Source organism: Aspergillus uvarum (assembly GCF_003184745.1).
Source record: "Aspergillus uvarum CBS 121591 unplaced genomic scaffold BO82scaffold_25, whole genome shotgun sequence".
In the NCBI taxonomy this organism is placed as follows: domain Eukaryota; kingdom Fungi; phylum Ascomycota; class Eurotiomycetes; order Eurotiales; family Aspergillaceae; genus Aspergillus; species Aspergillus uvarum.
In genome coordinates, this window is record NW_020291322.1 from 66,706 (window position 1) to 93,014 (window position 26,309).

The 26,309-nt window shown below is 55.2% G+C and overlaps 8 protein-coding genes across 8 annotated transcripts; 4 read left to right on the forward strand and 4 right to left on the reverse strand.

The window, feature by feature from the left end:
* Positions 1-112: 112 nt before the first annotated feature.
* Positions 113-2,216, reverse strand: BO82DRAFT_374330 (C2H2-type zinc finger protein; the record flags this gene model as incomplete). The annotated part of the gene is made up of 6 exons (XM_025637416.1): positions 113-179; positions 272-350; positions 405-432; positions 479-555; positions 630-770; positions 827-2,216. 6 exons carry the CDS (start codon positions 2,214-2,216, stop codon positions 113-115), a joined length of 1,782 nt encoding a protein of 593 aa, XP_025492143.1.
* A 1,599-nt stretch (positions 2,217-3,815) lies between these two features.
* BO82DRAFT_401868 (uncharacterized protein) lies at positions 3,816-4,378 on the forward strand (the record flags this gene model as incomplete). The annotated part of the gene is made up of 2 exons (XM_025639284.1): positions 3,816-4,094; positions 4,214-4,378. 2 exons carry the CDS (start codon positions 3,816-3,818, stop codon positions 4,376-4,378), a joined length of 444 nt encoding a protein of 147 aa, XP_025492144.1.
* A 277-nt stretch (positions 4,379-4,655) lies between these two features.
* BO82DRAFT_282827 (DEAD/DEAH box RNA helicase) lies at positions 4,656-8,471 on the reverse strand (the record flags this gene model as incomplete). Its single annotated transcript, XM_025631383.1, has 5 exons — positions 4,656-4,930; positions 4,983-7,403; positions 7,461-7,872; positions 7,930-8,256; positions 8,328-8,471. 5 exons carry the CDS (start codon positions 8,469-8,471, stop codon positions 4,656-4,658), a joined length of 3,579 nt encoding a protein of 1,192 aa, XP_025492145.1.
* Positions 8,472-8,862: 391 nt separating this feature from the next.
* Positions 8,863-10,297, forward strand: BO82DRAFT_354111 (uncharacterized protein). The gene is made up of 3 exons (XM_025635130.1): positions 8,863-8,997; positions 9,100-9,721; positions 9,783-10,297. Exons 2-3 carry the CDS (start codon positions 9,110-9,112, stop codon positions 10,119-10,121), a joined length of 951 nt encoding a protein of 316 aa, XP_025492146.1. The 5' UTR covers positions 8,863-8,997; positions 9,100-9,109; the 3' UTR covers positions 10,122-10,297.
* A 4,001-nt stretch (positions 10,298-14,298) lies between these two features.
* BO82DRAFT_364557 (uncharacterized protein) lies at positions 14,299-20,786 on the forward strand (the record flags this gene model as incomplete). Its single annotated transcript, XM_025636957.1, has 5 exons — positions 14,299-14,523; positions 14,623-15,477; positions 15,543-19,167; positions 19,224-19,354; positions 19,413-20,786. The coding sequence occupies 5 exons, from the start codon at positions 14,299-14,301 to the stop codon at positions 20,784-20,786; spliced, it is 6,210 nt and encodes a 2,069-aa protein (XP_025492147.1).
* A 320-nt stretch (positions 20,787-21,106) lies between these two features.
* On the reverse strand, positions 21,107-22,498 carry BO82DRAFT_334826 (putative mitochondrial carrier protein). The gene is made up of 3 exons (XM_025633277.1): positions 22,386-22,498; positions 22,072-22,261; positions 21,107-21,962 (listed from the first exon to the last, which is right to left on the reverse strand). Exons 1-3 carry the CDS (start codon positions 22,413-22,415, stop codon positions 21,178-21,180), a joined length of 1,005 nt encoding a protein of 334 aa, XP_025492148.1. The 5' UTR covers positions 22,416-22,498; the 3' UTR covers positions 21,107-21,177.
* BO82DRAFT_354116 (putative eukaryotic translation initiation factor 3 subunit EifCh) lies at positions 22,479-24,303 on the reverse strand. Its single transcript, XM_025635131.1, has 4 exons — positions 24,248-24,303; positions 24,141-24,180; positions 23,580-24,049; positions 22,479-23,529 (listed from the first exon to the last, which is right to left on the reverse strand). Exons 1-4 carry the CDS (start codon positions 24,253-24,255, stop codon positions 22,950-22,952), a joined length of 1,098 nt encoding a protein of 365 aa, XP_025492149.1. The 5' UTR covers positions 24,256-24,303; the 3' UTR covers positions 22,479-22,949.
* A 153-nt stretch (positions 24,304-24,456) lies between these two features.
* BO82DRAFT_432069 (arylformamidase) lies at positions 24,457-26,004 on the forward strand. Its single transcript, XM_025640757.1, has 2 exons — positions 24,457-24,880; positions 25,009-26,004. The coding sequence occupies exons 1-2, from the start codon at positions 24,747-24,749 to the stop codon at positions 25,919-25,921; spliced, it is 1,047 nt and encodes a 348-aa protein (XP_025492150.1). The 5' UTR covers positions 24,457-24,746; the 3' UTR covers positions 25,922-26,004.
* The last annotated feature ends 305 nt before the right edge of the window (positions 26,005-26,309 follow it).

The following is a 26,309-nucleotide window of genomic DNA, read 5'->3' on the forward strand; positions in this document are numbered from 1 at the left end:
TACATCCCTGGTCTGCAACCGTCAACCTTCATATATACTGGGGGTATCGTATCAATATCGTATCAATATTTCTTTTTTGGAGTCCTGTCTTTGAAGAAAGTGAAGTGGAAGGTCACGCCACCTCGGCGAGCGACAGGCCGAATTGCTCCGTCAATGGCGAGGGCGAGGGCATCGCCATGCTGTTGCTGTTGCTGCCGCTGTCTTTGTGGGTGCTTTTCAGGTGTCGTTTCAATTGATCTGTCTCCTGTCAGTTTTATAATCAAATTGATACACCGGGCGGCACCCACCGTGTCGAGTGAAGCTCTTCGTACACCCCGGATAATGGCATTTATGCCGTCGTTCCCCGTGCGCTAGACCGGTCAGTTTACTCTTTTTTTTTTTTTCCAAGTAAGTTGTGTACGTACTCAAACGGTGACTGGACATGTTGGACGACTGCACCTGTCAGTTTGCATCTCCTCATCTTCAGGTAAAAACTTACATCGCCCGTCTGAAAGGTACACCCCGGATACGTGCATTTAAACGGCTTCTCGCCCGTATGCGTCCGCGAATGCGTTTCTATACACCACGTTAGTCACCCACCGGCCTTGATGCAGGCAAAAAAACAAAAAAAAAAAAAGAAAAAAACATACTCAGCTCGCTGCTGTCGGTAAACGACTTGCCGCACTCGGCGCATTTGTACGGCTTCTCCCCGCGGTGGCTGCGCTCGTGCCGCTCCAGCGTCGCCTGCCGCGCAAAGAACTTGCCGCAGACCGAACACTTGAAGTTTTTGTCTACCCCGCGTCAGTGTCAGCAAGGATGGTCGGGGGGACACACTCAGTAAACGTACAGTTGCTGTGCGTCAGAAAGTGGCCCTGCAGCTTCGACTTCTGCGAAAACGGCTCGTCCGGGCGGTGACACCCCTCCCAACAGCAGTAATACCCCGTCCCCTTGGCCCCCGCCACCGTGGCCATGTGGCTGCCGATGAGATGCTCCTGCAGGCCGCACGAGTCCGAGAAGGTGGCGCCGCACGGCTTCTGGATTCCATCCGTGATGGTCGTCCATCGGCACACGTGGGCCTCCTCCGGGATGTACTCTGGGCTGGTCAGCACAGAAGACGAGCCTCCGTCCAGCGGAGGCGGCGTGTCCCCGGGACTCAGCTGCGAGCTCACGCTGGACCGCGACTGGCGCGAGTACGGCGAGTACGGCGAGTAATGGTGGTGCGCGTGGCTGTGCGTCCGGCAGCGATGGACGTGCGTCCGGCACGGTTTGCGGTGTGTCGTGGGATTAGGAATTGGCGGTTCGTGTGTGGCGGTTGGGTCGGTCATCGCGGCCGTCTCGGTCGCATGGTGGGTGTGGAAGTGGGGGCTGTGACTGTGACCGTGGGAATGGCCGTGGCCGTGATCGTGGTTAGGGGTGTGGTTCGGGTTCGGATTGATGTGCAAGCAGGTAAATGAATTTGAGGCCGGATCGTCCGTGGGCTTGGGATGTTCACTGCAATCCGGCACCTGCTGCACATGATACTGGTGATGGCAGGCCGTCAGGTCCGGACACACCCCCATCATGTGGAAGACGTCCGCCGGGTTGACCGAGGTGGGCATCGGATACCAGGCGTGGTGCGCGTCCTTGGAGAAGTCGTGGCACTGGAAATGCTGGTGGCTGTGAGCGTGACAGTGTGACACCGGGACAGGCGCGAAGGGAGCGAAGAAGGCATCTGTGGAACCCACGAGCCCGGGGGCCGCAGGGAGCCCGACGCTCTTGGGCGGCTCGCCCGGCACCGGGGGCAGCGCGGTCGACGCCAGGAGGTCGCTGGACTCGAGGTTCAGCGGCGACCCCAACGCTAATAACGCCTCCAGGCTGTGCTCGCCGTCGGCGTGGCTGCCGCTGCCGAAGCAGTGCTCGTCGAAGCACACCGGGTCCGTGCTGTCGCAATGGGAATCGTTGCAGTGAGCATCGTCGCAATGTGATACAGAGCACACGGCAACCTCGTCGCAGTCGACGAACCCGTCGCAGACCGACGGGCAGGTGACGGAGCAATTGTCCATGTCACAGCAATCGTCGTCCACGGGGCAGTCCTCCCCGACCTCACAGTGGGGGAGCACCTGATCCTCCTCGGAACAATTCCACTGAGGCACTGGAGCCTCCGCCCCGGTAGGCTCCTCCGGGTCTTTGGCATCCAGATGGAATGCCTCCCAGTGGCACTCCAGACAGAAATCGTCTTTCTTCGTGTGCGAGGCCATGGTGTCGTGTGGAGGGAAGGTCATGGATGGGAATTCCGTGCAAAGGCAAAGAACGAAGGAGTCGATCAAGTGACAGTCTTACGGAACCCTCCGCCCTGACGACCGATAGGAGCGGGGACTTGTGGGAAAATAGACTGATGGTCTGTTCTGGAGACTATTTGGGGGGTGTTCGGTCGCCCACTGCAGGTGTGGCAAGTCAGCCCAGTTCTCGTCATCCTCCTCCACCACGCGAGCGGGCATGACAGATCACATACCAATTAGAGCAGCAGAATCTGCAATGGATCGTTCCAGCGGTAGCTTAAAACCCTGTGGTGCGACAGAGACTATGCGCAAGAATCACCAAGAGGCGTGAAGAGAAAAGACAGACCGCCTGGAGTGAGCGGGCAAAAGAGCCTGAGGACCTTGGGGGCCAGCATGAGGGCGCATGTAGGGATCCGATGTGGGATGTGGGATTTAGCAGGCCATCGAGTCCTAGGATAATGTTGAACTCAGATACCAGTCGGAGGTAACGAGTACCAATTCTTCAGGGAACTTTCGGGGAGGAGTCAGGGCCGAGTTTGGGGGGGGTGAGTGTAGGGAGTAGGGCGAATAGGGCAGGTATTTTCGGTACCGATACGGTCGCAATACGGGAAGAACAGACGGGAAGAAGATCTAATCGGAGGGGAAAAGAGTGAGGACCTTGTGGACGAGGGGTCGAGCAACGAGGACCTTGGGAGATGGCGTCATGTCTGGCCCGGCGGCAGCCAATCGTTCCCCCGTGTTTGTCAGAGTTCTCGTCTCGGGTATTTTCGTGTAGACGGCTGCATGGGTGGGATTTATCTCGAGTCATTCATATCTGATTCAGTCTGCTTTGAATGATGAGGAACAACAGGGAGAGTCAATCTGTCCGAGTTGGCAGGAAGTCCATTCATCCACTTTAAGACTTGCATGGGCGGGAAATCTCTGGGGTCGGATTCTGCCCGCCAAATAGCTTGCCGCCTTGAATATAGATGCCTGAGGTTGGTGGTTCAGAATCCTGATATTAATGAGTGGCATGGCAGATTCAACACAATAACCACAGTATATTATGTTACTGAGTACTATTATCCAACTCCAGCAACTGGCCAGACTGAAACAGTAATACTCCGAAGAGACTTAGCTGAGGAGATTAGGAGAGAAATCCCACCAACGACAGCGCCATGAGCAAATCAGCAACAAACCACCTCAACCCAAGTAAGGCTCCTTCCGACCGTTGAGTTAGCGGCTCCCGCACGTGCCGGCGGCTGCCTACGGGCCCCGGGCTACGTGCTTCGGGCCCTGCACCACCGCATCGCCGCCGCATCCCAGGCATCCCAGGTATCCCCAATTCCGACCCCATCGAACGGACCCTGCATCCCATTACTCTACTACAGCCACACCCATCCAGCCACAGCCAGCAATTACCCCAGTCAACCTACTATACTATATCCATACCGTGCAACACAACTCGAAGCGCACCGCACCCTCCTCTTCCTCCTCCGCAAGCAAACAACACCCGCCACGCATCTCACCCCCGCACGGCACCTCGGACCCCATAGCCGCTACCACTACCTCCACCTTCACCTCAACCCAACACCAAAAATGGGAAACCTCTGCTCGAAGTCCTCCAACGAGCCCGACGCCTTCGCCCAACCGGGTCGCGTCCTCGGCGCGAACACCGACCCGACCACCACCGCCCCCTCCGGCCCCCGCGCACCGCTCCCCAAATCCACCTCGCACACCAACTGGGGCTCCGGGTCGGGGGGAAGGACCGTCGGAGGTGGAGCGGGGGCTGGCTCTGGCTCCGGCGGAGCGAATACCTCATCGGCACCGGGTGCTGGCACCGCGGACGCGCGGGCCAATGCTGCGTTGGCGGCGCAGGTGAGTTCACCCCCATTCCCACATTCACTGCTTCGGCCCGATTTCCCAGAGATCCGTTGAAGGGTTAACGGGGGAAGGTAAAATGGATCACCGGCTGATATATCTCTGCCTGGGGATAGAGACGCGCCGAGTCAGCGAATCACTCGGCCAACAAGGGCAAATTGGGGTCCAAGTTGGCCGCCCAGAAGACGCAGACCCAGGCGCAGACGTTGAGTGAGGCGAGTCGTGCGGAGGTGGCGGCGCGTGATGCGGATGGGGCGGCTGAGGCACGGCGGTGGCAGTGAGCTTTGATCGAGGGAGGGTTTAGGTGGGTGGTGTACATACTGGGTGGGTGGTGAGGTTGTGGGTTGATTGTTTTTGGGCTGCGTGGAGTTGGGATACGCTTAGCAGTCATTGTGTTGGTTTGGATTTGTCTCTTAATATGTGCGGTGATATATGGATTTCCGTATAAGAATGGCGCATGGCGCATGGCGCAAGGTGAATACCCTAGCAGGCTACTTTTACTACAATGCAGACATAAAACATGGTCACCGTTTCTATAATACACTCCGAAATTCGCCACTAGACCACGTTGTACCGGCCACCCACCGGCGCGCGGGCGTCGCTGTCCGCCGCCGCGATCGTGCCCTCCTTCAGCAACCGCATCAATTCGCGCATGGCGTTCGTGACGGCCAGCTCGGTCTCGCCTTCCACCAGAATGTACAGCTTGGGGTTCTCGCCAGGACCAGGCTCTTTGCCCGTCGCATAGAAGCTGCCCTTGGTGGTGATCGACGTGCCCGTGGATTCGAGGATCTTCGCCACGTTCGTGCGGTTGGTGACAGCCCAGCGAGCTTTCTCTGTAGCAGAAATCAGTATTTGTAGATTGAATTGGGTAGAGGATGAGCTTACGGGGAAAGTCGTTGATTTCCAAGGTGGCATGGAAAGCGCCTGCATCCGGCCCACGGTTGTCGATGGGCACTCCGGATCTCATCACGCCCGCACGGCTCAGACGAGCATGGATATCCGCAACAGCCGAGCCCACCTTGTCCAGGGGGTTCTTCGACGTGCTGTTGGGATCCTTCTCGGTCTTGTGCACCGTGATCTTGCCGTCCAGATCAATACCCTTGGGAACCCCGGGCATACTGGTCGACGCTGACGCCGTGGCCTGGACCGATGAGATGGCCTTGCTGAACCGGTCTTCGGCTTGTTCGTTCTTCTTCTCGTCTTTCTCCTCTTCCTCCTCCCCTTCTTCGCCGGTCTTGTACGTGCGTCGTTCACGCAGACGCGCAGCATCACGCTCCTGATCCAGTCGCTCCAGACCCTTACCACCAAAGCCGGATGCGCTAGCCTTCTCTTTGCCTGCTTTGACTTTCTCCAAGAACGAGTCGACCATCTTCTGCACCGGCTCCGGAATCTTCTGTCCACTCTGCTTGAGCGCTTTCGCAATGTCGACCGAGTATCGTTCCTGGTCCTCCGTCAAGAAGGTGACAGCCGTTCCGGTGTTTCCAGCCCGTCCAGTACGTCCAGCACGGTGAACATAGTCTTCGAGATGGTTCGGCGCATCATAATTGACAACAAGCTTAAGCTGCTTGACATCGAGCCCGCGCGCCGCAACTGAGGTAGCAATCAAAACCGGGAAGATACCAGCCTTGAAATCCTCAATCGTGGAGTCACGATCGATCTGATCCTTGCCGCCATGGATAGACATGCATGGGTAGCCCTTGCGCATGAGCTCGCGGAGGAGCGTATCCGCGGCTTCCTGGCGGTCGACGAAGATGAGAGCCCGCGCATCCTCGTTCTCTTCGTTCGAGTACAAGTTGCCAAGCAATTCCAGCAGGCGTACGAACTTTTGGTCGTCGTTGCGAACCTCGACGATCTGCGTGATCTCGGGAGCGACAACACTCTTACCGCCGACCACAATCTCGATCGGTTTGGTCAAAGTCTTGCGAGCCAGCGCTTCCATGTTCCGCGGGAAAGTGGCGGAGAACAACACAGTTTGCCGATCGGGTCGGATGTTGGCCATGATTTTCATCACTTGCGGTTCGAATCCCATGTCGAACATGCGGTCGGCCTCGTCGAGAACGACGTATGTGACCCTACGCAAATTCGTGACTCGGCCAGCGTTAGCTGCGAGAAGGTCGATCATACGACCGGGCGTGCAGACGACTATTTCAGCGCCACGCTTGAGGTCCGCAATCTGGTCTTTGATGGGAGCTCCACCATACGCACAGACTGCCCGAAGGTTGAGGGCTTTGAGGAATGGCTTGCAGTCCTTGTGAATCTGTGTTGCCAGCTCGCGAGTAGGTGTCATGATTAGACCGACAGGCCCTTCCATATTCTCCAACGGCCGTTGATCCCTGATGTGCCGGAACATGGGAATCAAGAACGCAATCGTTTTGCCCGAACCTGTCTTCGCCACGCCAATGACATCTCGGCCAGACATGATCGCAGGAATGGCCTGCGCTTGGATAGAGGTAGTTTTCTCATATCCAAGCTTTTCAATCACATCCAGAGTTTGCACGCCTAATCCACACTGAGACCACTTCTGCACGGGTTTCGGAACATCCACACCACGAACTTTGATGCCGTCGAGTTCCAGCCGCAGGCTTGCCGCTTCCTCCTCAGACATTTGCGCCAGATCAGAGGGTTCAGTGTAGAACTTTCTCCTGAACGGCTCGTACTCTACTTTCTGGTGATCGACTGCGGGGATGTCCTTCTTCTTCTTCGCCTTGTTGGCTATAGCAAGGAAGTCATCGGCATCTCCTTCGCCGACGGCAGACACGTCGACATCGTGCTCGTCACCGAAAATAGCCTCCGGCTGTTGTTCCTTGGCGCGCGAGAACTTCACGCCACCCGCTCTCTTCGGAGGAGCAGTTTCGGCTAGTTCGGACATGAAAGCATCTAATGGATCAACTTCCTCCTCTTCTTCCTGGGCGTCAAGTTCCATGTTGTCGCCAGGCTGGTTGTCAGCTGCGTCTTCCATGACAGTGTCACCATTAGCTTCTTGCGAGGTGTCCGTGGACTGAGCTAATTGCAAACGCTCCTCTCGTCTTTCGGCCGCTGCCCGCGCAGCTGCCGCATTCTCTTCTTCGGTGCCCCCCTCATGCATGTCGACATCATCCTCGTCATCATCTTCAGCCGAAACACCTGTAGTTCCGTTTGTATCTTTCGAATCCTCTAGAGGTGGGGTGGGCAGCCTCTCAAGCTTCCGTCGCGTTGACTCCTCCTCTCCGAATCCCAGGGTTCGCGTAGCAGTGGACTTCTCGGCCTCCCCAGCCTGCCTGGTTCCTAGCCCAAATCTTCCTACATTACCCTTGGCCTTCAAGGTGGCTGGAATGCTCAGGTTAGTCGTGAACTGACAAGTATGGATGGGAGGCGGGAACGTACATGAAGAGCTGCTCGTAGCTGGAGCGGGACTGCCAGAGGTCGTGGCAGAGGGCTTTGACGGCAGTGGAACAGCAACATCATTGCCCAATACAGACGGTGCGGGCGAAGCTGCCGATGTTCCCTTCTTTGCGATAGCCTTCGGATCAAACTTTCCTGCATACGTAGCCGGTACCACTTCAACAGCTGGCGTTGCCGGGGATTGAGGCGAACTGACAGCCGGTGAGAGACCAGACTTTCTATCAATCTCCTCCAGAATGCTTCTGGCTCCACCAGCCGCCGCAGCTTCCCGCTGTTTGCGTTCCTTCTCGGCGGCCTGTTTCTGTTTCCATGCCTCCAGTTTCGCGCGCCGTTCCGCTCTTTTCTCGTCTTCTGTTTGGGCGGCGGGTGTTGCTGGAGTCGACGGTTTCGATGCCTATGATGAGCATGTCAGCCTTGATCCATAAAATAGTAAAAAGCCGGGCTAGCTTACATCACGAGACCTGGACCGCGGGCGTCTGGCCCGATCCCGGCTGTCGTCCCGTCTAGACTTGTGCTTCAAGTCAGCAGAATCATCTGTCCGTATCCGTGCCCGGTCACGGGAATCTTCTCGCCTGCTTCGATAGTCCCTATCGCGGCTTCTTCGGCGGTAATCCCGCTGGTCGTCTCGGTCTCTTGATCGGCGCCGATCGCGAGAGCGATCCCGACGGCTGGGGCGATAACTGTCTTCATCGCGGTAGTCGTCACGTCTGTCTATTGAGCGGTCGCGTCTCCGGTAGGAGTCTCGGTCGCGGTCGCGTTCACGGTCACGATACCGACGCTGAATTGGTAGGGAGCACATTAGACCAAAGCCTCCAACAAGATAAGACGAATTTGGGCACAAAAACTCACCTCCGGACTGCGTGAGCGGCGGTAACTCCTGCCATCGTCGCGCCTGCTCCTCTCATAGCGATCATCGTCTCTGCGACTCCGTCTGGATGAGGAGTATGTGCTGCCTACAGGTGATGGTGAGCGAGTATCCCCGTGGCGAGCCATTGTTGCAGGCCAACGATGAGTGAGTATTACTGAGACTCAAGAAAGCTCGAGCACTTGGATTTGGATAGGATAGTGCAGTGGATGTTTACCCTTCCATTCAGTTCTGTTCCAAGTATACCGGGTGATTAGTATGCCGATGTTGCGTGGGTGGCAAGTCTCAGTCGGAGAAGGCTGAGTAGATGCTGTATCTCCGTTGGGTTGTATTCTTGGCCCGGCATTAATTGGGAGAGTCGGACGGGCCGCAGTTAGCAAGGTCGTTCATCACGTGAATCATAGACATCGGACTGCGACTGATCAAGTCACGTGTGATAGCTCTTCCCGATAGGATTATGACCTAAGTATGGATCGTATGGGCGGGCGGGCGGGCAACTACCTACCTGCTACGGCGTGCCTTCCAGTCTCCACCCGTTACCTGACCTTCCCAACCTCTTCCGGTTCCGTCAGTGAGCTCTGTACCCCTGCGAAGGAGAAACAGAGCCAGACTTCCTTCAATATAGAAGGAGAACTGATTCGCCCAAAAAATTTGGTAGGTATCTCTCCCTCTGCCTATCTCCCCTCGGAATTTCTCCTCAATCTTCCACTCCGATAAATATTCCCGTGTTTATGTTAGTTGACCTCCAAGCGTTAGTTCCGAAACCATGCCCGCGAAACTCGTTCGCCAGGGAGGAGTGTTCCTCCAGCACCTCAACATCAGCGATGCTTTCTCACGTCCCGTCCGTCAAATGATCTCTCACGCCCACGTTCAACGTCTTTCGATGTTATCCCGTGGTCGGTTTGTCGGTGCAATCGCGGCACGCGCCCCTCTTCTGTCCCGAGGCTTGACGAACACATACGCGACTGCGGCTCAGGCCAAGGCTTCAGAGCCCAAGGCGGCCAACTCGATCCCCAAGGTCCGAAAGGTGCAGGCGACCGAGTCCAAGGGGAGCGCCAAGGTGAAGAAGACGAATGAGGCGACAGGAAAGACGAAGAAGGCCACGAAGAAGGCCACGAAGGAGCCGAAGCCGCGACAGAAGAAAGCTCTGACTCCCGAACAGGAAGAGAAGCTGAGTTTGCGCGAGAAGAAGAAGCAGATCAAAGAATGCAAGGCCCTATGTCTCACCCCGCCTCGGTTGCATCCCACGACGGCGTATGCTGTGGCTCGCAATGAGGCCGGGAAATTACTTGCCAAGGAGGGATTACATATGCAGGGCGTATATATGATCAATGAACTCCAAGAGCGCATTCGGAATCTGCGATCTGAGCAGGCCGAGGTACTGCTAAGCTTCTTGCTATACATGAAAGATCGATGCTAATGATTTGGCTTCAAACCAGGAATACGAACGCATTGCGGAGGAGAACAAGAAATTGAACGAGCAATTAATGGCTGATTGGATCAAGACCTACACTCCTGCTCAAATCCGCGATGCCAACATTGCCCGGCGCAGGCTTGTCAAACTTACCGGCAAACGGCAATCCAGACTTTCCCTGATCGAGGACCCTCGCCTGGTTGCCCGCCCCCTACATCCTTATGCCCTCTTCACCAAGACTCAAATCCTGGAAGATCCTCACCTCGGCAATCTTCCCTTGGCTGAGCGGAGTCAACGTATCAGTGCCTTGTGGAAGGCCTTGTCGCCGGAGGAGAAAAAGGTAATGTTCAAGATCAAATCGTAGCAGTGGCCGCGTTGGAGAGCACTAACACCAGATGGCAGGCTTACAACCAGGCTTACCGAGAGGACAAAGAGCGTTACCTTCGCGAGTATAGGGAGGTCTATGGCGACGAGCCTTTGAACCTTCCCAAGGCGCGACGCGAGTAAGGATAGGGACCAGGAGACCGTGATACGACCATCCTCACACCATGGCACTGGAAACCTGCGCTGATCGTTCTGTTGAGCAATGAAATGCAACTTGTTTAAGTATGGGGATTTGTAATGGGTTATCAGGCTCGCAGGATCTGGGGACATTGTGTAAACAAACAGTTTTCTTTTTCTCTCTTCTGTGCTGTCTCCAAGTATCGGTTCCGCCGCAGCTGTCCTGTCTTGTGTTTGTCCAAGTTCATTCGGGGAGGGTAAGTTGCCATCTGTAGTCTACCGAAGAAAACCAAACCAAACAGAATGAATGAGTTCGGGTGAAATTGTTTCCTCAGCTGCGCCTAAACTCATTCCAATAACCAAATCTCGGGCTATTTCGGTCGAGCCCTGATACCCCAAGCCCACGCACCGGATCTCCTCATCGCATCCTACGTCATGACGCAATCCCTCTTTCGAGCCGCAGAGAAGAAGGCTCCGGTAGATCCAGATGTGCTCAGATGGATCTTGGGCATGAACAAATTGAAAAATCCTGCATCAGATACAATATACAACCGTATCGGATCTCATTTACTTGGGTGAGGTAGTAGCCAGCAACACGCAGGACAAGAGAGTGACTCACAGATGTGGTCAGTCTAGACCCGCTGCAAGCAGCTGCCGGGAGAGATTACAGAAGCCGCATGCACGCAACCCCCAATCGACGAGAATCTCTCTCGAGGGGACTGTTATGGACGGAAGCCCTGAGCTATATGTCCTGCATACATTCTCCTAGGATCTTTTTGTCGGGCCCGCGAGATCCGTACTGTCGATCAGCGGAAATGGCGTTGCGGGAATTCTTTTATTACTATGTACTTCGGTGGATTGGAGCTGGGGGCTGCTGGCTTGGCGGTTGGGGACGGGTCTCCTTGCAATAATTATCTCGGGGTGTAAACAGGCTTTTTAGCAGCATTTGGTGGAAGTGGTAGTTGCTTGACAAGCATAGCTTTGAGGTGTTGTTGAGGCAGGCTACATTCTGAGGGTTTGTTTACATGGTCTTGAAGAGTCTTCGATGGGCCTTTCAGGTCTACTGCTGCGCGTTTCGAGAACAATTTTCGAAGTGCAAGAGCCATGGAAGAGTGATCTGGAGGTATATTGATGCTTCTGCACGGTGCAATGGCTGATGGTATTGCAGTTCCCTTGTTGGACCTATGCACGAGAACGCATTGATGTACAGTATAGCCGACAAATCACTCGCGATCTTTGCCAAAGAGCTTCAGTTCAATCCGGAGGAGAATCCTCAAGCCCTCTACGTGCGGGGCAAGCTCTGAAAGCTCTGAAAGCTCTGAAAGCTCCGGGTTCCAAGGCATTGAACTACAATAAGGCTGAACCTAAGAGTGTAACAATGGGATGATGGTTTTGCGGTGGCTGCGGCGGTAGATTCGGGGGTATTAGCTTTCGGCCAAAGCTCCTCATGACTCTTCCTTTCTCCTTCTTTTCTTTTTCCACCCTGCAGACCAATTGACTAGTTCAACCGCAGTCGCACCGTGCTTGTATCACCGTCTGAAGAAAGATGGTGAGACATTCTGAGGTAGACGCCGGACACGAAAACAAGAGACACAAGACACCCTGCGGTGTTGCCAACTGGAGTGGGACGGAGGGATGGATGGGGCTTGCATCTTGACTTGGCCGCTGGACGGGATATCGGGAGAGCCGGTAACTTAATTTACTTACGGAGTACAGGTAAAAGTGGTGGAGATTTATTCAATACCCTTCTGGATAAGACCATCTACTTCCTGATCAAGCACTTCGAGCGGGTATCGACAAGAACAGCTGTCGATGCTAAACACTTTTGGGATACACCTACAGTAGTCGGACGAAAACCTTTCTGAAGAGTAGAGGCAATCGCATCAACTAACACCGAAAAAAGCAAAGTCAAGCGGAGGCTGGCGTCAGATGGGGCTTGGGACCGTTGGGTTCTCAGAGTGGCCCACGCATTTGATAGGCTCGGGCCTATTCTTCGCCTTCGATGCGGTGAAGAACTGCTTCCCTTTTTTCGACAGAACCCGAGTTTTCCTCGCTGAATGATGTATACCTAGGGTATTGGTGGGCAGATTTTTTTTTCTTAGTGGTTTGGCTGCCTGATGGTTCCATTGCAGGATGTCGGATGATGGAAAGCCCTGCAGTTTCAATCTGGTGGTTCATGTTGAGTTGAACTACTGTTGCTGCGGTGGTGGTGTTGAGAAGATAGTATGTCTGAGGCACGTGGGGTTGATGGGTCGGTCGTACTATGTAGCACAGACAGTGGTCGAGAGTGGATTCCTGCTGCTTGGCCTCAAGAATGAGCCATTGCATACTGAGCATCATTGTGCTGTACATTCTGTACAATGTACAATGTACAGTCCTGCACATTGAAACTACAGGCCCGCAGGTCGAACCAAGGAACGGGTGTTCCTTTTAGGTTGAGTGTTGACAGTCTGTATACTATTTCCATCCCTTCGTCCCCACTTGAGGTGGACAACGAAGACGTTCCATATCTCCCCTCCTGCTCCGCTATCGGTAATGTAAGGCATCTCTTGTGTTCCGATGCGCATGAGTCAATTCGGTCCAGGGGAAATCTTTCCTGTTATATGTGAGTTTGGAAGCATGGACATCTTCATCCAACAAGTCAAGAACAGGAGCAGCAGCAGCAGCAGCAGCAGCAGCAGCAGCAGCAGCAGCAGCAACAGCATTGACAAGAAGTTACTACGGTACTTATACTAACATCCCTTAACTAGAAGTAGTAAGTGTCTTCCTCGCCATCTCCCCTCGTTCCTTCTCTCCCCCTCCTCCGATCACCCAGCCAAAAGGCCAAAAGGAGGGGTGGCCTCGTTATCGATAGGCGCGTTTGCCCACCGCCCCTCGGAGTGTGACTGGCTTGTGCCTGCGTGACTTGGGGCTCGATCTCTCTTTCTCACCACTGGCAATCTTTCTTATTTGCTTCTCGCTCCCTTCGACCCTCGTAATTTGATTGTTGCTGATGCACTACTCGACCAGGTTCGATCAGCAGTGACGACTCTGATTGCTTCCTTTTCTCTCGCACGCGTTGTTATTTCCCTCCCCCCAGTCTGAATGATCTCTTAGCCCGGTGGTCGGTGCCGTCCCATTCCCAGCCACCGCCATCCTAACTCTACTATACGCTCCTCCGTCTTTGGCCTCGGGGAATTCATCGCGGTCTATAGTACTTTTCTTTTGATTACTCTTTTTTTTTTTGTTTGTTCTTCTTTTGGGCTGGAGCAAATCACTCTTGTCAATCACATAGACGGACAGAAATGTAAGACCTTCGAAATTTCCGATTTGCACACAGTGATTCTTTTCACTCCACCATCATCTCCCCGAATTCCTCCCTTTCCTACCCGCGATCGCTGGCTGACGTCCCTGTCTTGAAAGCCCCGGTACTAGCTTACATTCCAGAGCTAGCTTTCGCATCGCACCCCCGCCAATCCGCAATCATTCTCTGAAGAAGGATCCAGATCTTGATTGAGCAGATTTGCGCTCTCTTTCTTCTTTGGTTTCTTCCAGTCCACCGCCTTGTGGTCCATCGACTCGATGGCCTGCCTCCGCATCCCTACTCTCCCTTTCTACTGAACCTTTGCCGTCATCATTCTCGAGCTTTCTCCTCGCATATTTCAACATATACCTTTTTCGTGCTCGCTTATCTTTTCGTCCTTTGCATTTTCTCAGGCCTGCAGGCCCACTACACCCCCCTTTCTTTGGCTGCAATTCTCCGTCAGCGTGACGTTTTTGGCCCTCTGAGTTTGCGCGTAGTGTGGCTGCGATTGCGCTGGCCGCTTGTTAATTATATCAAGGGGGGCTTTCTGAGTTCTCTAAACCCTTTCATTTGGTGTCCATTGTTAGGCGCACTCTCTATTTCTGGATTATTCTACCACCTGATACCCGATCTCTACGCGGAAACAGGGTACAGATCCCGTGTTTCCAGTCTGCGGTGACGGGAGATAACTGCCTCTTCAAGAGGAGCAGGCCAATCGCCCTTCAAGACTCATGCGCTTGATCTTGCTCGTACCAGCATGGAGACCGTGCGCATGCTCGACCAAGGCCAATTCGCAAAGTCGAAATGGGGTGATACCCGTACTCCGATGGAGTCTTGGTCGACATGCCGGACAGAGAAGACAAGCAGCGTGAGGTCATGCTGGAATCCTCATGATCAGGGCACGGTGTCTATCGCCTCATTGGTTCGAGAGATCCCTGCAACCATCAATCGCAACAGAGCCTTTGCGACGGGCAATAGCAAGGTATGACCTAGCCCCTCTTGACTTGAGCTATCTGAGCATCCCGTCATATACATTATCAAATTTCAGCGCAAAAAAGGCTAACTGGGAATGCCATGATAGAAGAGTATATCAGAGTCCTCCGAAAAGTCTTTCTATGTGTTGAAGAGCACAGCACTAGATGAATCCGATCTCCAGGTGCCCGAGTATGGGTATTACGAGGACACCCCGCCTTCGTACAACGAAGCTGTGACCGATCTCCCCCCGGACTACTCTACTCTAGCTCCGTTCGCTCGTCGGAAAGACCTGGCCGATGACTCGGCACCAGCGCAACCCGCATCGAGTTTGGATAAGAAGAAAGCCACGTCTCGAACGATCGACTTTGACAAGATTCAGGGTATCCGAGAACACGCAAAGAAGAAGAAAAAAAACACCTCACAGCCACAACGCAAGAAAAGCCCACCGCCGGATGAGAGCGGGGACAAGCAAGATCAGGGAGGTGGTGACGACCAGAACGGTGATAATAATGGCAACGACGGGGGCGGTGATGCTGGCGACGGAGGCAATGGAGGGGACGACAACGGAGGTGGCGGAGGTGGCGACGGCGGCGACGGCGGCGACGGTGGAGATGGTGGAGATGGCGGGAACAACGAAGAGGACAATGATTGGGACGCGTGGGCCACTACAACCACAAAGAGCAAGAAGAAGAAGAAGAAACAGGAGGAAGAAGAGCGACTGAAGAAAGAGGAGGAGGAAAAGGCGGCCAAGGAAGAAGAGGAACGACTAGACAAGGAAAAGGAGAGACTGGCTAAGGAAGAGGAGGAGAAAAGGGCAAAAGAGGAAGAGGAGAAGAAAGCTGCCGAAGAAGCTGCAGCCAGCAATAACCTCAGCTGGGCGGACGATGCCGATGGCGCGAACGATGACAGCTGGGCCGGGTTTACCACTGCAAGCAGCAAGAAGAAGAAAAAGAAAGGCAAGGTATGTGAGCAAATCATCCCCAAATTGCAAACATACCATTGCATCCAGTCTAACCGAAATTCTAGGGCGCCGAGGCTGTCCCCGATGTGCCTCCCCCGCCCCCAACGAATGGATTTCAGGAGGTGAGTCTGGGTGATAATGTGCCACAGCTAGACTTAGGTCTGCCTCCCCCAACCGGAGACGTTGATTTCAGCTTCGGTGGTTGGGACAAGGGTTGGGGCACAGGCAACAAATGGGGTCTGGACACTTTAAATGGCGCCAACGGCGCGACACCCGATAAAGGCAAAGTTGACAACAACCCTTGGTCATTTGCTGCGAAGACTACAAGCGTGGGATTCGGATTTGGAGCCATCGACGAACCTGTTAGCACCGACAATGCCAGCGGCGGCGAAAAAGAGACCAAGCCCGAGGATGACATATGGGGTGGTTTTACCGTGAGCAAGAAGGACAAGAAGAAAAAGAAGAAAGATGTGGAGGAAGACCTTCCCACGGAACCTGAACCGGAACCGGTTCAGGAACCTGAGCCCACGCCAGAACCAGAGCCGCAGGCGCAGCCAGAGAAACTTCCAGAGATAGCCGACGACGACTGGGGCTGGGGAGCACAACTTTCGAAGAAGGACAAGAAGAAGAAAAAGAAAGACGCCCTGCTTGAAGAAACGCTACCTGCGGAGCCTCCTGCACCTGAGCCACCGGCAGCGGCTGACACTTCTCCCCCTGAAGACGACTGGAATGCTTGGACATCTACCTCCAAGAAGAAGGATAAGAAGGCCAAGAAAAATGCCCTTTTCGAAGAGCCCCTCGTGGAGGAGGTAGTTGTCGAGGAACCAGCGCCAGAGCCGCCGGCTGAGCCCGAACCTAAGCCTGTCGAGGAAAAGAAAGAAGAAGAGGATGACTGGGGTGCCTGGGGCTTGTCCAAGAAGGACAAGAAAAAGAAGAAGGGCAAGGCTGCCGAACCCGAACCCGAACCAGAGCCTGAGCCTGAGCCTGAACCAGCGCCAGCGCTGGCACCTGAACCTGAGCTTGAGCAAGAACCAGTGCCTGAGCCTGAACCTGAACCTGAGCCTGAACCTGAGCCAGTACTAGAACCCGAACCCGAAACTGAGCCCGCGCCTCCAGCCATACCGGATAATCCTCTCTACAATAATTGGGAAAATTTGAATTCCAAGGATCGGAAGAAAAGAGAGAAGCAGTTAGTCAGGAAAGGACTTCCAATTCCTGGCAAAGATTTCGAATGGCCTCCTCCTCGGCCCGCTGAGCCTGAGCCCGGGCTGGAACCAGAGCCCGAGCCAGTGCAAGAACCCGAACCTGAGCCCGTACCTGAGCCCGTACCTGAGCGTGTAGAGCCAGAGCCTGAACCTGAGGCCGAGCCAGTTCCCGAGCCAGAACCAGAACCAGTCCCCGAGCCCGAGCCCGAGCCCGAGCCAGTTGTTGAGCCTGAACCCGAGCCTGAGCCTGAACCAGAACCCCCAGTCATCCCAGACAACCCTCTATACGACAACTGGGAAAATCTGAACTCCAAGGAACGGAAAAAGAGAGAGAAGTTGTTAGTCAAGAAAGGGCTTCCAATTCCTGGCAAGGATTTTGAATGGCCACCACCTCCAGCTGCTAAGCATGAGGAACCTGTCCCAGAGCCAGAAACGGTTCCTGAGCCTGCCCCTGAGCCTGTTCATGAGCCCGAGCCAGAACCTGAACCTGAACCTGTTGTGGAACCCGAGCCCGAGCCGCTACCCGAACCAGTACCAGAGATCATCGCTGAACCTGCTCCTGCACCTATACAAGCCGAACCTGTCTATGAGGAAGCGAGCTGGGGTATCTGGAGTACTGGGAAAGACAAGAAAAAAAAGAAAGGCAGCAAGATTGCAGTGGAACCACCTCCCCCCGCACCGACTCCACCTTCTCTGGGATTCACGCATGAGCCAGAAGGATATGTGCCTACAGAGCACGTGCCCGAGGAGCCTCTCTGGGACGAGTATGATGCCAAGCCTCCAAAGAGTACTAGCAAGGGGTTTGGGGTTGAGGAGACACCAAAGGCTTCAATGGGGTTCTGGGCCACTCTCGGAGCAGCAACGATGGGTAAGCCCAAGGCGATGAAAAAGAAGTCAGCCGAGAAAGCCAAACCCATAGAGATTATGCAGGAGCCGGAGCTGGAGCCTGAACCGGAGAGCAAGCCTGCTGACGACGACTTACTAATCGACATTGGCGATGCACCCCAGATGCCAGAAGCGCCCGAAGCGCCCGAAGCGCCAATGCCACCAGTTGTCGAGGAACAAGCCGCCCCGCCAACAAAGACTCCTGTTGTCACCTCAAAGACCAAGTCATCAGCCAAGCTGTCCGTCGCTGAGCGCATCAAGTCTCTTGAGCAAGTAAGGAAGGATAAATTGAAGGAGAAAGCGGGGAAGTCTAAGGCGAAGGAAATCGTGCTGCCTTCACCAGAGGAAGTTGTTGAGCTTCCCCAGGAAGTGCCCATTGTTGATATTGAGCCTGAACCATATCGACCGAGAAAGTCTTCGCGTGACTTGGTCCCTGGAAGTTTTCCTGACGCGTTTGACGACGAGTACGACGATATTCCCCCACCTCCTGTTCCGGAACCTCCCGCTCAGGAGCTTGAGCCTGAGCCTGAGCCTGAGCCCGCCCCAGAGCCCATTCCTGAACCTGTACAGCTGGAACCGGAACCAGTACCAGAACCAGTGGTATTGTCAAAGAAGGCCAAGAAGAAAGAGAAGAAAAAGGCAAAGGTGATCGAACTAGAGCCTGAGCCAGTTCCTGTTCCTGAACCCATTCCGGAGCCAGTCGCAGAGCCTGAACCTGAACCTGAACCCGCCCCAGCCCCAGTACCGGAGCCCGAGCCCGAGCCCGAGCCTGTTCCGGTGCCCGTCTCAAAAATTGAGAAGAAGAAAAAGAAGAAGGCCATTAAGCCGGAGCCCGAGCCTGTCCTTGCTCCAGTCGTGGAAGACGTCCCTGCCCCTGTTCTAGAAGAGCCCGAACCAGAGGCTGAGATCCAACAAGAAGGCGAAATTATACCGGAACTCGATGAGGCGCCTGCTCCAGAAGTTGAGAAGCCAAAGAAGAAGAGTAAGAAGGTATCCAGTCTAGAACAGGCTGCATTTCTAGCGGATCCTCCACCGGTTGATGTAGGTCACGGTGGACCTCCAACGCCCCCTCCGGAGCCTATCGAAAGCCAACCTGACAAGATGCCCAGGAAGGAGCGCACCCGTGTGGAGCGCACCCCTGGTGCTGCTTCGTGGGGATTCTGGGCTGGCGCCCCATCTAAGAAAACGCCCCAGAAAGAGTCTAGACATCGGGGAGAGCATTCACCGCCACTGATGGTGCGAACGAGGTCGACTAGACACCCTCAATCCCGGGAAGGTGAGAATGAGGTCGAAAAGTCATCTACTTCTGACCGGGATCGACGCAGAGAAGCCCGACATAGCCGAGGTATGACATTCTCCCACTTTATCCTGGGGATGCCCCCTCCGTCTCGGAAGAAGTCCACGAAGAAGTCTGGAGCCCAAGCTTCAAGGCCGATATCAAGACGCCCCTCCGTAGAGATGAACGATGATGTGAACGATACTAAATTACCCACGCCACCACCAGACAACCACCGAGACATGCCGGATAAAGCTGCCAGAATGATGGGTGCAAACGGTTCATCAAAACGAGAGAGGCCTCATGCATCTCGCAGGCGATCAGGTATTTATGTCTTTCAATGGCTTATCGCTGCTACTTTACTAATCATAACCCTGCAGCTGCGCCTGATCCGTATGCTATCGACGAGGATGATATCGTCATGGTGGACAGAGATGATCTCGATGCTTCTGCTGCCAGAGAGGGTGGTTCAAGAGGATCGCGGCATTCCGACAGGCGGTCCCGCCACAAGGTAAGACGCGTGAAAATAGTGAGATGTGGACTTGAGTAACTGATTCTGTCCTACACAGTCGAGGTCCCGACATGACGAGTTGGATGACAGGGCCATGCTTGACGAGCTACAGCAAGAGGGGCCAGTAGTATTATCTGGGCCTGATGATATTGCATTTGTGGAGCCTCCACGGGAACGACGGCTCAGGCGGTCAAATACGGCTCCGAGAAAGCCAGAGCCCGGTCCGGGCGGTCTCAAGGGGCTGATCGGATCTTTACGGAGATCGGCCCGCCCTGAGATGCCAGAGCGTCACAAGTCTCGCTCTTACGGGGATGAAGATTCTAGGTATATGACCGAACCAGAACGCGGCGAGTCTCGTCGCGTGAGACACGAGAGCAGACGAAGACGACATGATATGCCGGATGTGGACGGTGAGGGCTTCCTTACAGATGCTCCGCCGGCAGAAGCGTTCCCCGAAACGGACGCAGAAGAGGCGGAAGCAAGGAGGGCGGCACGTAGAGCCCGACGGGCTGCGCGACAAGCTGCGTCCGATCAGCTTCGTGAGAGTGACTGGCGGGAGGCCGAAGAGAGGCGCGCTCGGCGCAGAGAAAGAGAAATGGCACGGGAACGCGAGATGCAGGAGCGTCAGCTGCGTGAGGAGGAGGAAAGGGAGGCCGAACGACGACGGGAGGAACGAAGGGCTCGCCGAGCTGCCCGTGAGGAGCGGGAGCGGCGTGCCAGAGAAGAGGAAGAGGCCCGTGAGGCCGCTGAAGCTAGGGCTGCGCCGCGCCGCGAGCGCAGGAGGCAGCGAGAGGCAGAAATGTATGACCCCATCCAGGAGTCTGGCAGGTCCAAGCGCCGTTCCATGCACGTCGACGATCGAGCTGCTCGAGACTTCTATTTCGGTGGCACGATGGAAGCCGATCGAGCTGCCCCTCCCCCACCTCACCATTATCATCACCCGAAGCGATCTGCCGACGGCGAACGGTCCAGACGTCGGAAGTCCAGGGCGCCTCCTCTCGATGCAGAGAGATTCCGACCCATGATGTCCGGAGGTCGCAAGGATAAGACTTCGTCCTGGATCGACTCGCAGGCGGACGATCCGCCGGAGCCCCCGCCGGTGATGACCACGGTGCTAGATATGCCCGGGGGTCCCGAAGGAGCTGCAAACGGCGGCTCGATCTCGTCGGACGAAGAGGCGCGCCGTGAACTGCGCCGCCGGGCTCGTCGGCGAGCCAGATACCCCGGGCTGACGGATCAGGAGATCGACGAGCTCCGCGCCAGGAAGCGCGAGGTGCGACGCTCCGAGCGGAGTTCCGGGAGTGGAGACTACGAGCGTGCGCGGGGGATGCGGTCGCCGTATGAAGGTCGCTATGAAGACCGCTACGCGGCGCCCCCGGTCAGTAATGGGAGAATGCCCAATTGGTTCCGCAAGTTGACCAATCTGGGATGATGATCACGGTGACGCATGGAGTTCCACCAGGCTTGTCTCACGATCACAGTCGGTGGGGCCCTTTTATGAGTTCAATGATGAAACGACAGTGCAATGAGGCTGAACCTGGAAGATATCCCGGATGTTTGATGAATGATTGTGTGTCCTTGGGTGTGACTTTGTATCCGAAGTGGAAAAACGATTTATATGATGATGTATGACTACCATGAGAATGACTGATACTACTTTTTGCTTGCCCATCAATGACATGCCCAACGACACCTTTCCCACATATGATTGCAAATGGTAGTAGCTGGAGTAGTCATTACATTAGACTCTATCTCTTCCTGTACTACTGCATCCCCAAGTTCCCAAACAAAGTAGCTACATACAGCATCTAGCCCTAGAAAGGTTACAACGGCGCCCCTTCCTCATCCCTTCTTACCTTCTCCTCCCTCTCTACCCGCCTATTCCCCAAATACACCTTGCCCCCCTCATACATACTCAAATAAATCCCAAACGAGATCGCCGTCCAGAACGCGCGCAACGCCCCGCCCCGAAACAACCCTTTCACCCCTTCCTTTCCATAAACCTCCTTCCCCACCGCCAACGCCCCGCTCCTCTTTCTTTTGACGGAGTCCCCCTCCACCGTATCCGTCGCCGCCAACATCATCCGCGTCTTGACCACATCGATAGGCGTCGTCACCACCGAGGAAATCGTCCCCGCCACACTCCCCGCGATGCCCGTCACATAAACCCGTTCAACGATCTCCCCTTTCGCATCTTTCTTTGGAATGGTATCCCGATACCCCACCACTTTGGCCTTAACAAACTCGAAGATCGGGAACTGGATCCCCGTGAACGGCAGGTTGCGGCCGAGGAGCGCCGTGTACCCGCTCCAGAGCTTCCAGGGCCGGTGCCGGAATCGGCGGAGGATGGTCAGGGTGATGTTTTTTGGGTGGGTGGGGTTGGGGTTCGGGTTTGTGGTGGTGGTTGGGGCACTGCTGTTGACAATCTGGGCGTTCTGCTTGAGCACCTCAGCGGGCGTGAGGATGAAGCAGGAGACTGCTTCGGCGGTGCAGGAGGCCATGGAGTGGAGGAGGGGAGTGGGGAGGAGGGGTTTTTGTGGCTGGTTGGGGGAGAAGAGGCGCGTGAGGGCTTGTTTGCTTGCTTCGTAGGTGGTGAAGAATGCTCCTGCTTTTTTGGTTTATTTCTCTTAGTCTGTGGTGCGCGGGGACGGAGGGTCATAGTAAGGGGGGTATAGGGAGGGATAAGGACAGGCACAGCAAGGAGAGGGCAGGCCCACAGGCTGGAATCGTGGCGAGGACCACGCTGCCCACGCCCTGGTACAGGCCCTTGAACAGCACGCCGCGCTTGATCTGGCCGGTCGTCGCGTCCTTGTAGACGGTGGCATAGTTCGGGGATTGCAGGCGCGTCTTCAGGGTGTCGAAAGGGTAGACCATGAAATCGGTGATGACGACGGCGAAGGCGCCGGACTGGGTTTCTTCATGGTTAGTAGTTGTAGGCTATGTATAGGAAATTAATGGGATGATGATGGTGGTGTGGAGGTTGGGTTAGGGTGAGGTGGTTTGGGATGGAGACATGGACATGAAGACATACGAGCCAGATATCGGAGTTGGTGTTAGGCATTGTCTATGCGTGACTCTAACATATCTTGTACCTAGAAAACATCTATAGCATTAAAGAGAATCACTGGAATCAAGCAATCGTCATTTATCGATCCTTATCTAATCGTTATCGGCAGCAAAGGTATCTAACGATGAGGTCATCAATGACCCATCACGTGGACGCACCGTACCCTAACATGGTCATTAGGGCAGCGCCATTCCCAAAGCAGCCAACCTGGGGAACCACGCATGCAGAGACGCTCTCACCAAAGGCGAAATCGCAGGAAGGGACGGGGAGGCGCCCTTAAACAACAAACAAAAAAACCTATATAGATTGAAAGCGAACTCTCCCCCAAAAGTCATATCCCGTAACTCTATTCGTCACTGGAATTAAGAAACAACCAGGAGACATATTAACAGTCAGATACAGAATTTTCCCTCCCTACGCCGTAAGGTCATGCATGCGATTTCCAGAATCCCCACAGTGTGAGACAAATCATATCAGTTTGGCCCTTCTTCTTCGTCTTCTTCGCGCTTCCTCTAGAAGTCCTCCACTCTATTTGGCGGTCTCTCCCGGCAGAAGGTTGCCCTTGACAGCGAACATCTTGCCCGTCGTGGAGGCGACGAAGCTGTCCACCTGGCGGGCGTACTGCTCGACCTGGCGGCTGTTCAGCATGCTGTCCAGACGGCTGGGCTCCTGAGGGAGCTTGAACAGCCGCTGCCACTCGTCCTCGGGGAGGAGGGGCTGCTTGAGAGTCGCGCGGTTGGCGTTCTCGGTCTTGCGCTTGTTTTGCCAGGCGGTGATCTTGGCCTGCTCACGGGCAAGCGAGCGCTGGTAGTACTGGAAGTTGTTGGTCTCGGTGTGGTGGACCTCGATGCTGTCGAGCAGAAGGTCGCAGTTCTTCTCCAAGAAAGGATCGATGCTGAGGGAGAGGTTGTCGAAGTTGGGGGCCAGCACGGAGGACTTGGCGACCAGTCCAGACTCCAGAGCAGACAAAGAGGCGGGGAGATCCGTGGGGGCGGACTGGATGGGGGACTGAAGCTGGTGGACGAAAGAGGTGATCAGGTGGGAGTTGTGGATCTCGACGGGGAGTTCGACGAAGATGTCCTGGTATCTGAGGTTGGACTTTTGGAGCCTGGTGAATGTTAGCGACGCAGGCACCCAAAAGTCAGAGCTAGAACTTACTCCTCGGAGGTGAACTTGTTCTCCTTGAAAGCAGTCATGAACTTGGGAGACAGGCGGAAGGCACGCAGGCTCAGGCTTCCCTGGGCGCTACGGCTGACATCGTGCACCAAGGCGACTGTACGCTCGTTCATCTCCTTCTGGTAAAAGAACTGGTTCTCGATCACGTTCATGTTGACGAAGTTGCCCATGTTGGCGCTGGTGTACCATCCGACGTTCTGGGCGTCCACGTTGACCTCACGAAGCATACGGACCATATCGGCCTGGTAGACGGCGTTGGCCTTCGCACGGGGGGCAGCGGCAGCCGGGTTGGGGGCGGTGTTGTCGAAGTGCGACTCGGCGGGCATCTCGACGACGGGGAAAGGGAACGAGTTGGTGATCTCTAGGGTGCCGTTGACATCCATACCAACGATCGAACCGGTCGCAGTCGTGGGGAAAGATTGCGAGCCGTGCTTGATGATTTTCATCACCACCTAATGGCGAAAACCGTCAGTATCATGACCAACCGGGCTGTTCAAAGCGGGGGAGGGTGGTGAGGAAGATTTTCAGGGTGGTGTTGCATACCAAGGCCTCGACCTTGACGGCCGTGAGAGGAACTTCTTTCCTGTGAGGTATAACATTAGCTTGAATGATTCTGAGGTTCAGACTCGGAAAGTTCAAAGAGCACTTACTCCGCCATTTTGAATGCAGCAGCCCAGAGTATACGTGTATAGACGGCGACGATGGGTTGAACGGCGGCGATGGTTTGTGTGGATGGAATTCAGCATTTGCTCCCACCGCCTAACCCCCGATCGGGCTTAGCGTGCCAAGCCCCATATGAGCAGTCAGCGCCGCTGCCCAAACGGGCAATATCTTTACAACCCCTCGGTAAACATGAGTCTCTGTCTCTTCCCTTAATCTCGCATTGTCAAGGTCTTAATGGCGGGCCTGGTATCCATTGATTCAAGAGTATAAGACATCAACAACAGAATGTGAAAGACCTCTTGGTGTTGGGTCCACGATAAGCGCGGCCATTGCTCCACTGGCAAACCGGACGCCACGCTAACCAGAAACTCAACAGCAGCACTTCCATCATTATGATTCTTTTGAACTGATAACCCCTCAATTGTCTTTTCCTTACTCAGACTACAGGTCCCTCCCAATCATCTCATCCTAAATCCCTTCCTTTCAATGTCTATCCCCCCTACAACCCCGGCCATTGATCAAATGATCCCTGAAACCTTTTCCTATGGGACTAACCATGTCCTCCAAACCGTAACAGTGACCACCTTATCGGCTCTCCCCGACAAAGGCTACTGGGTGATGTATGTCCCCCCTTTCACCTCTCCCCCTTCATACCCCCCACCCACCTCCATATACACACCTTTCCGTCACTCTATCCACTACAGACACAAAACAAACATACACACTGACATTAACATGAACGGAACAGCTGCATCCACGGCGGCGCTTGGCGTGACCCCACCCAAACGGCCCTGAACTACCTGACGCCAGCGGTCTCCATCCTGGCGGCGTCGGAGCCGTACACCTCGACCACGCACGCCCACCTCGCCGGCTTCGCCTCCATCAACTACCGCCTGAGCCCGCACCCAGACCACCAGCAGGACCGCACCACCACCCCGCCAACCGAGTACCGCGCCGCGCGCCACCCGGACCACATCGCCGACGTGCAGGCCGCGCTGGCCTTCCTGCAGCGCAAGTACGGGTTCGGGGATCGCTACATCCTCGTCGGGCACAGCTGCGGCGCCACGTTGGCATTCCAGTCGGTTATGGGCGCGTTCCGCGGTCACCGGTCCACTTCTGGGAGTGGGCTGGTTGATGGGGATGGTGATCATGATGATAGCGGCAACAACGGTGCAGTTGGAGGGGGCGGTGGCATCGGAGTCGGCGGCGGGTCGGTGGCGATGGGCCCCCAGGCGATTTTGGGGACGGCGGGCATCTATGATCTGCGGGGCTTGCGGGATGACCATGTGCGGATCGCGGCGTACCAGCAGATCATCGAGGGGGCGTTTGGCGGCGAGGAAGCGCTGTGGGATGCCGTGTCGCCGGCGGCGGTCAGGGATGGGCAGAATGGTGTGGTGGGCGGGTGGACGGCGGGCCGGTTGGCGGTGCTGGCGCACTCGCCGGAGGATGAGCTGGTCAATACGCGTCAGCACGAGGTAATGAGGGATGCTTTGGGGCCTTGGGTTGAGGCGGCGTCCTCTTCGTCTCAAGGTAGCAGCAGGAGGAGGAAGGTCGAACTGCTCCCCATCAAGGGGGCGCATGACGATTGCTGGGAAAAAGGTATCGAGCTGGCGCGGGCCATTACCTTCACGCTGGACAAGCTGCTCGAATTGCAGGAGTGAGAGAGAGATTGGGAATAGTTTTTTGTACTGTATATACGGAGCTTCATACACGACTTATAGACTCACGTGGAAATGCATTTACGGCCCGCCTTTTGGTTAATTGACGTTCGCTACGGACCATACATTTACACAGCATGCATGAATGAACCCCGTTGGAGAACGATGCAGTCCGTCATATAGTCTTCGCCAAGAAGCAGAGGGATCAGAAAATGCCAGATGAGAACCAAGCCAGATCGAAATGTATATCCTGAAAGCCTGTCGGCCGGGAAAGAGAAACTAGTTCACATCAGAAGAAGATAAGAAACAGACCCGCCATCTCCGGAAGACTTCCAACGCCACCAGTGTGATTTCATAATCATAAATGCAAAGCAGATGAGATATAATTGGA

Bases quoted from the DNA above. Each gene is read 5' to 3' on its own strand.
- BO82DRAFT_432069 (XM_025640757.1), top strand. From the start codon at position 24,747: ATGTCTATCCCCCCTACAACCCCGGCCATTGATCAAATGATCCCTGAA. The intron at 24,881-25,008 runs GTATGTCCCCCC...TGAACGGAACAG, and splicing joins GACAAAGGCTACTGGGTGAT to CTGCATCCACGGCGGCGCTT.
- BO82DRAFT_354111 (XM_025635130.1), top strand. From the start codon at position 9,110: ATGCCCGCGAAACTCGTTCGCCAGGGAGGAGTGTTCCTCCAGCACCTC. The intron at 9,722-9,782 runs GTACTGCTAAGC...GCTTCAAACCAG, and splicing joins TGCGATCTGAGCAGGCCGAG to GAATACGAACGCATTGCGGA.
- BO82DRAFT_334826 (XM_025633277.1), bottom strand. From the start codon at position 22,415: ATGCCTAACACCAACTCCGATATCTGGCTC. The intron at 22,262-22,385 runs GTATGTCTTCAT...GAAGAAACCCAG, and splicing joins CCAACTCCGATATCTGGCTC to TCCGGCGCCTTCGCCGTCGT. The intron at 21,963-22,071 runs GTGGGCCTGCCC...AAACCAAAAAAG, and splicing joins CCTCGCCACGATTCCAGCCT to CAGGAGCATTCTTCACCACC.
- BO82DRAFT_354116 (XM_025635131.1), bottom strand. The intron at 24,050-24,140 runs GTATGCAACACC...TTTCGCCATTAG, and splicing joins CCGTCAAGGTCGAGGCCTTG to GTGGTGATGAAAATCATCAA. The intron at 23,530-23,579 runs GTAAGTTCTAGC...AACATTCACCAG, and splicing joins AACAAGTTCACCTCCGAGGA to GCTCCAAAAGTCCAACCTCA.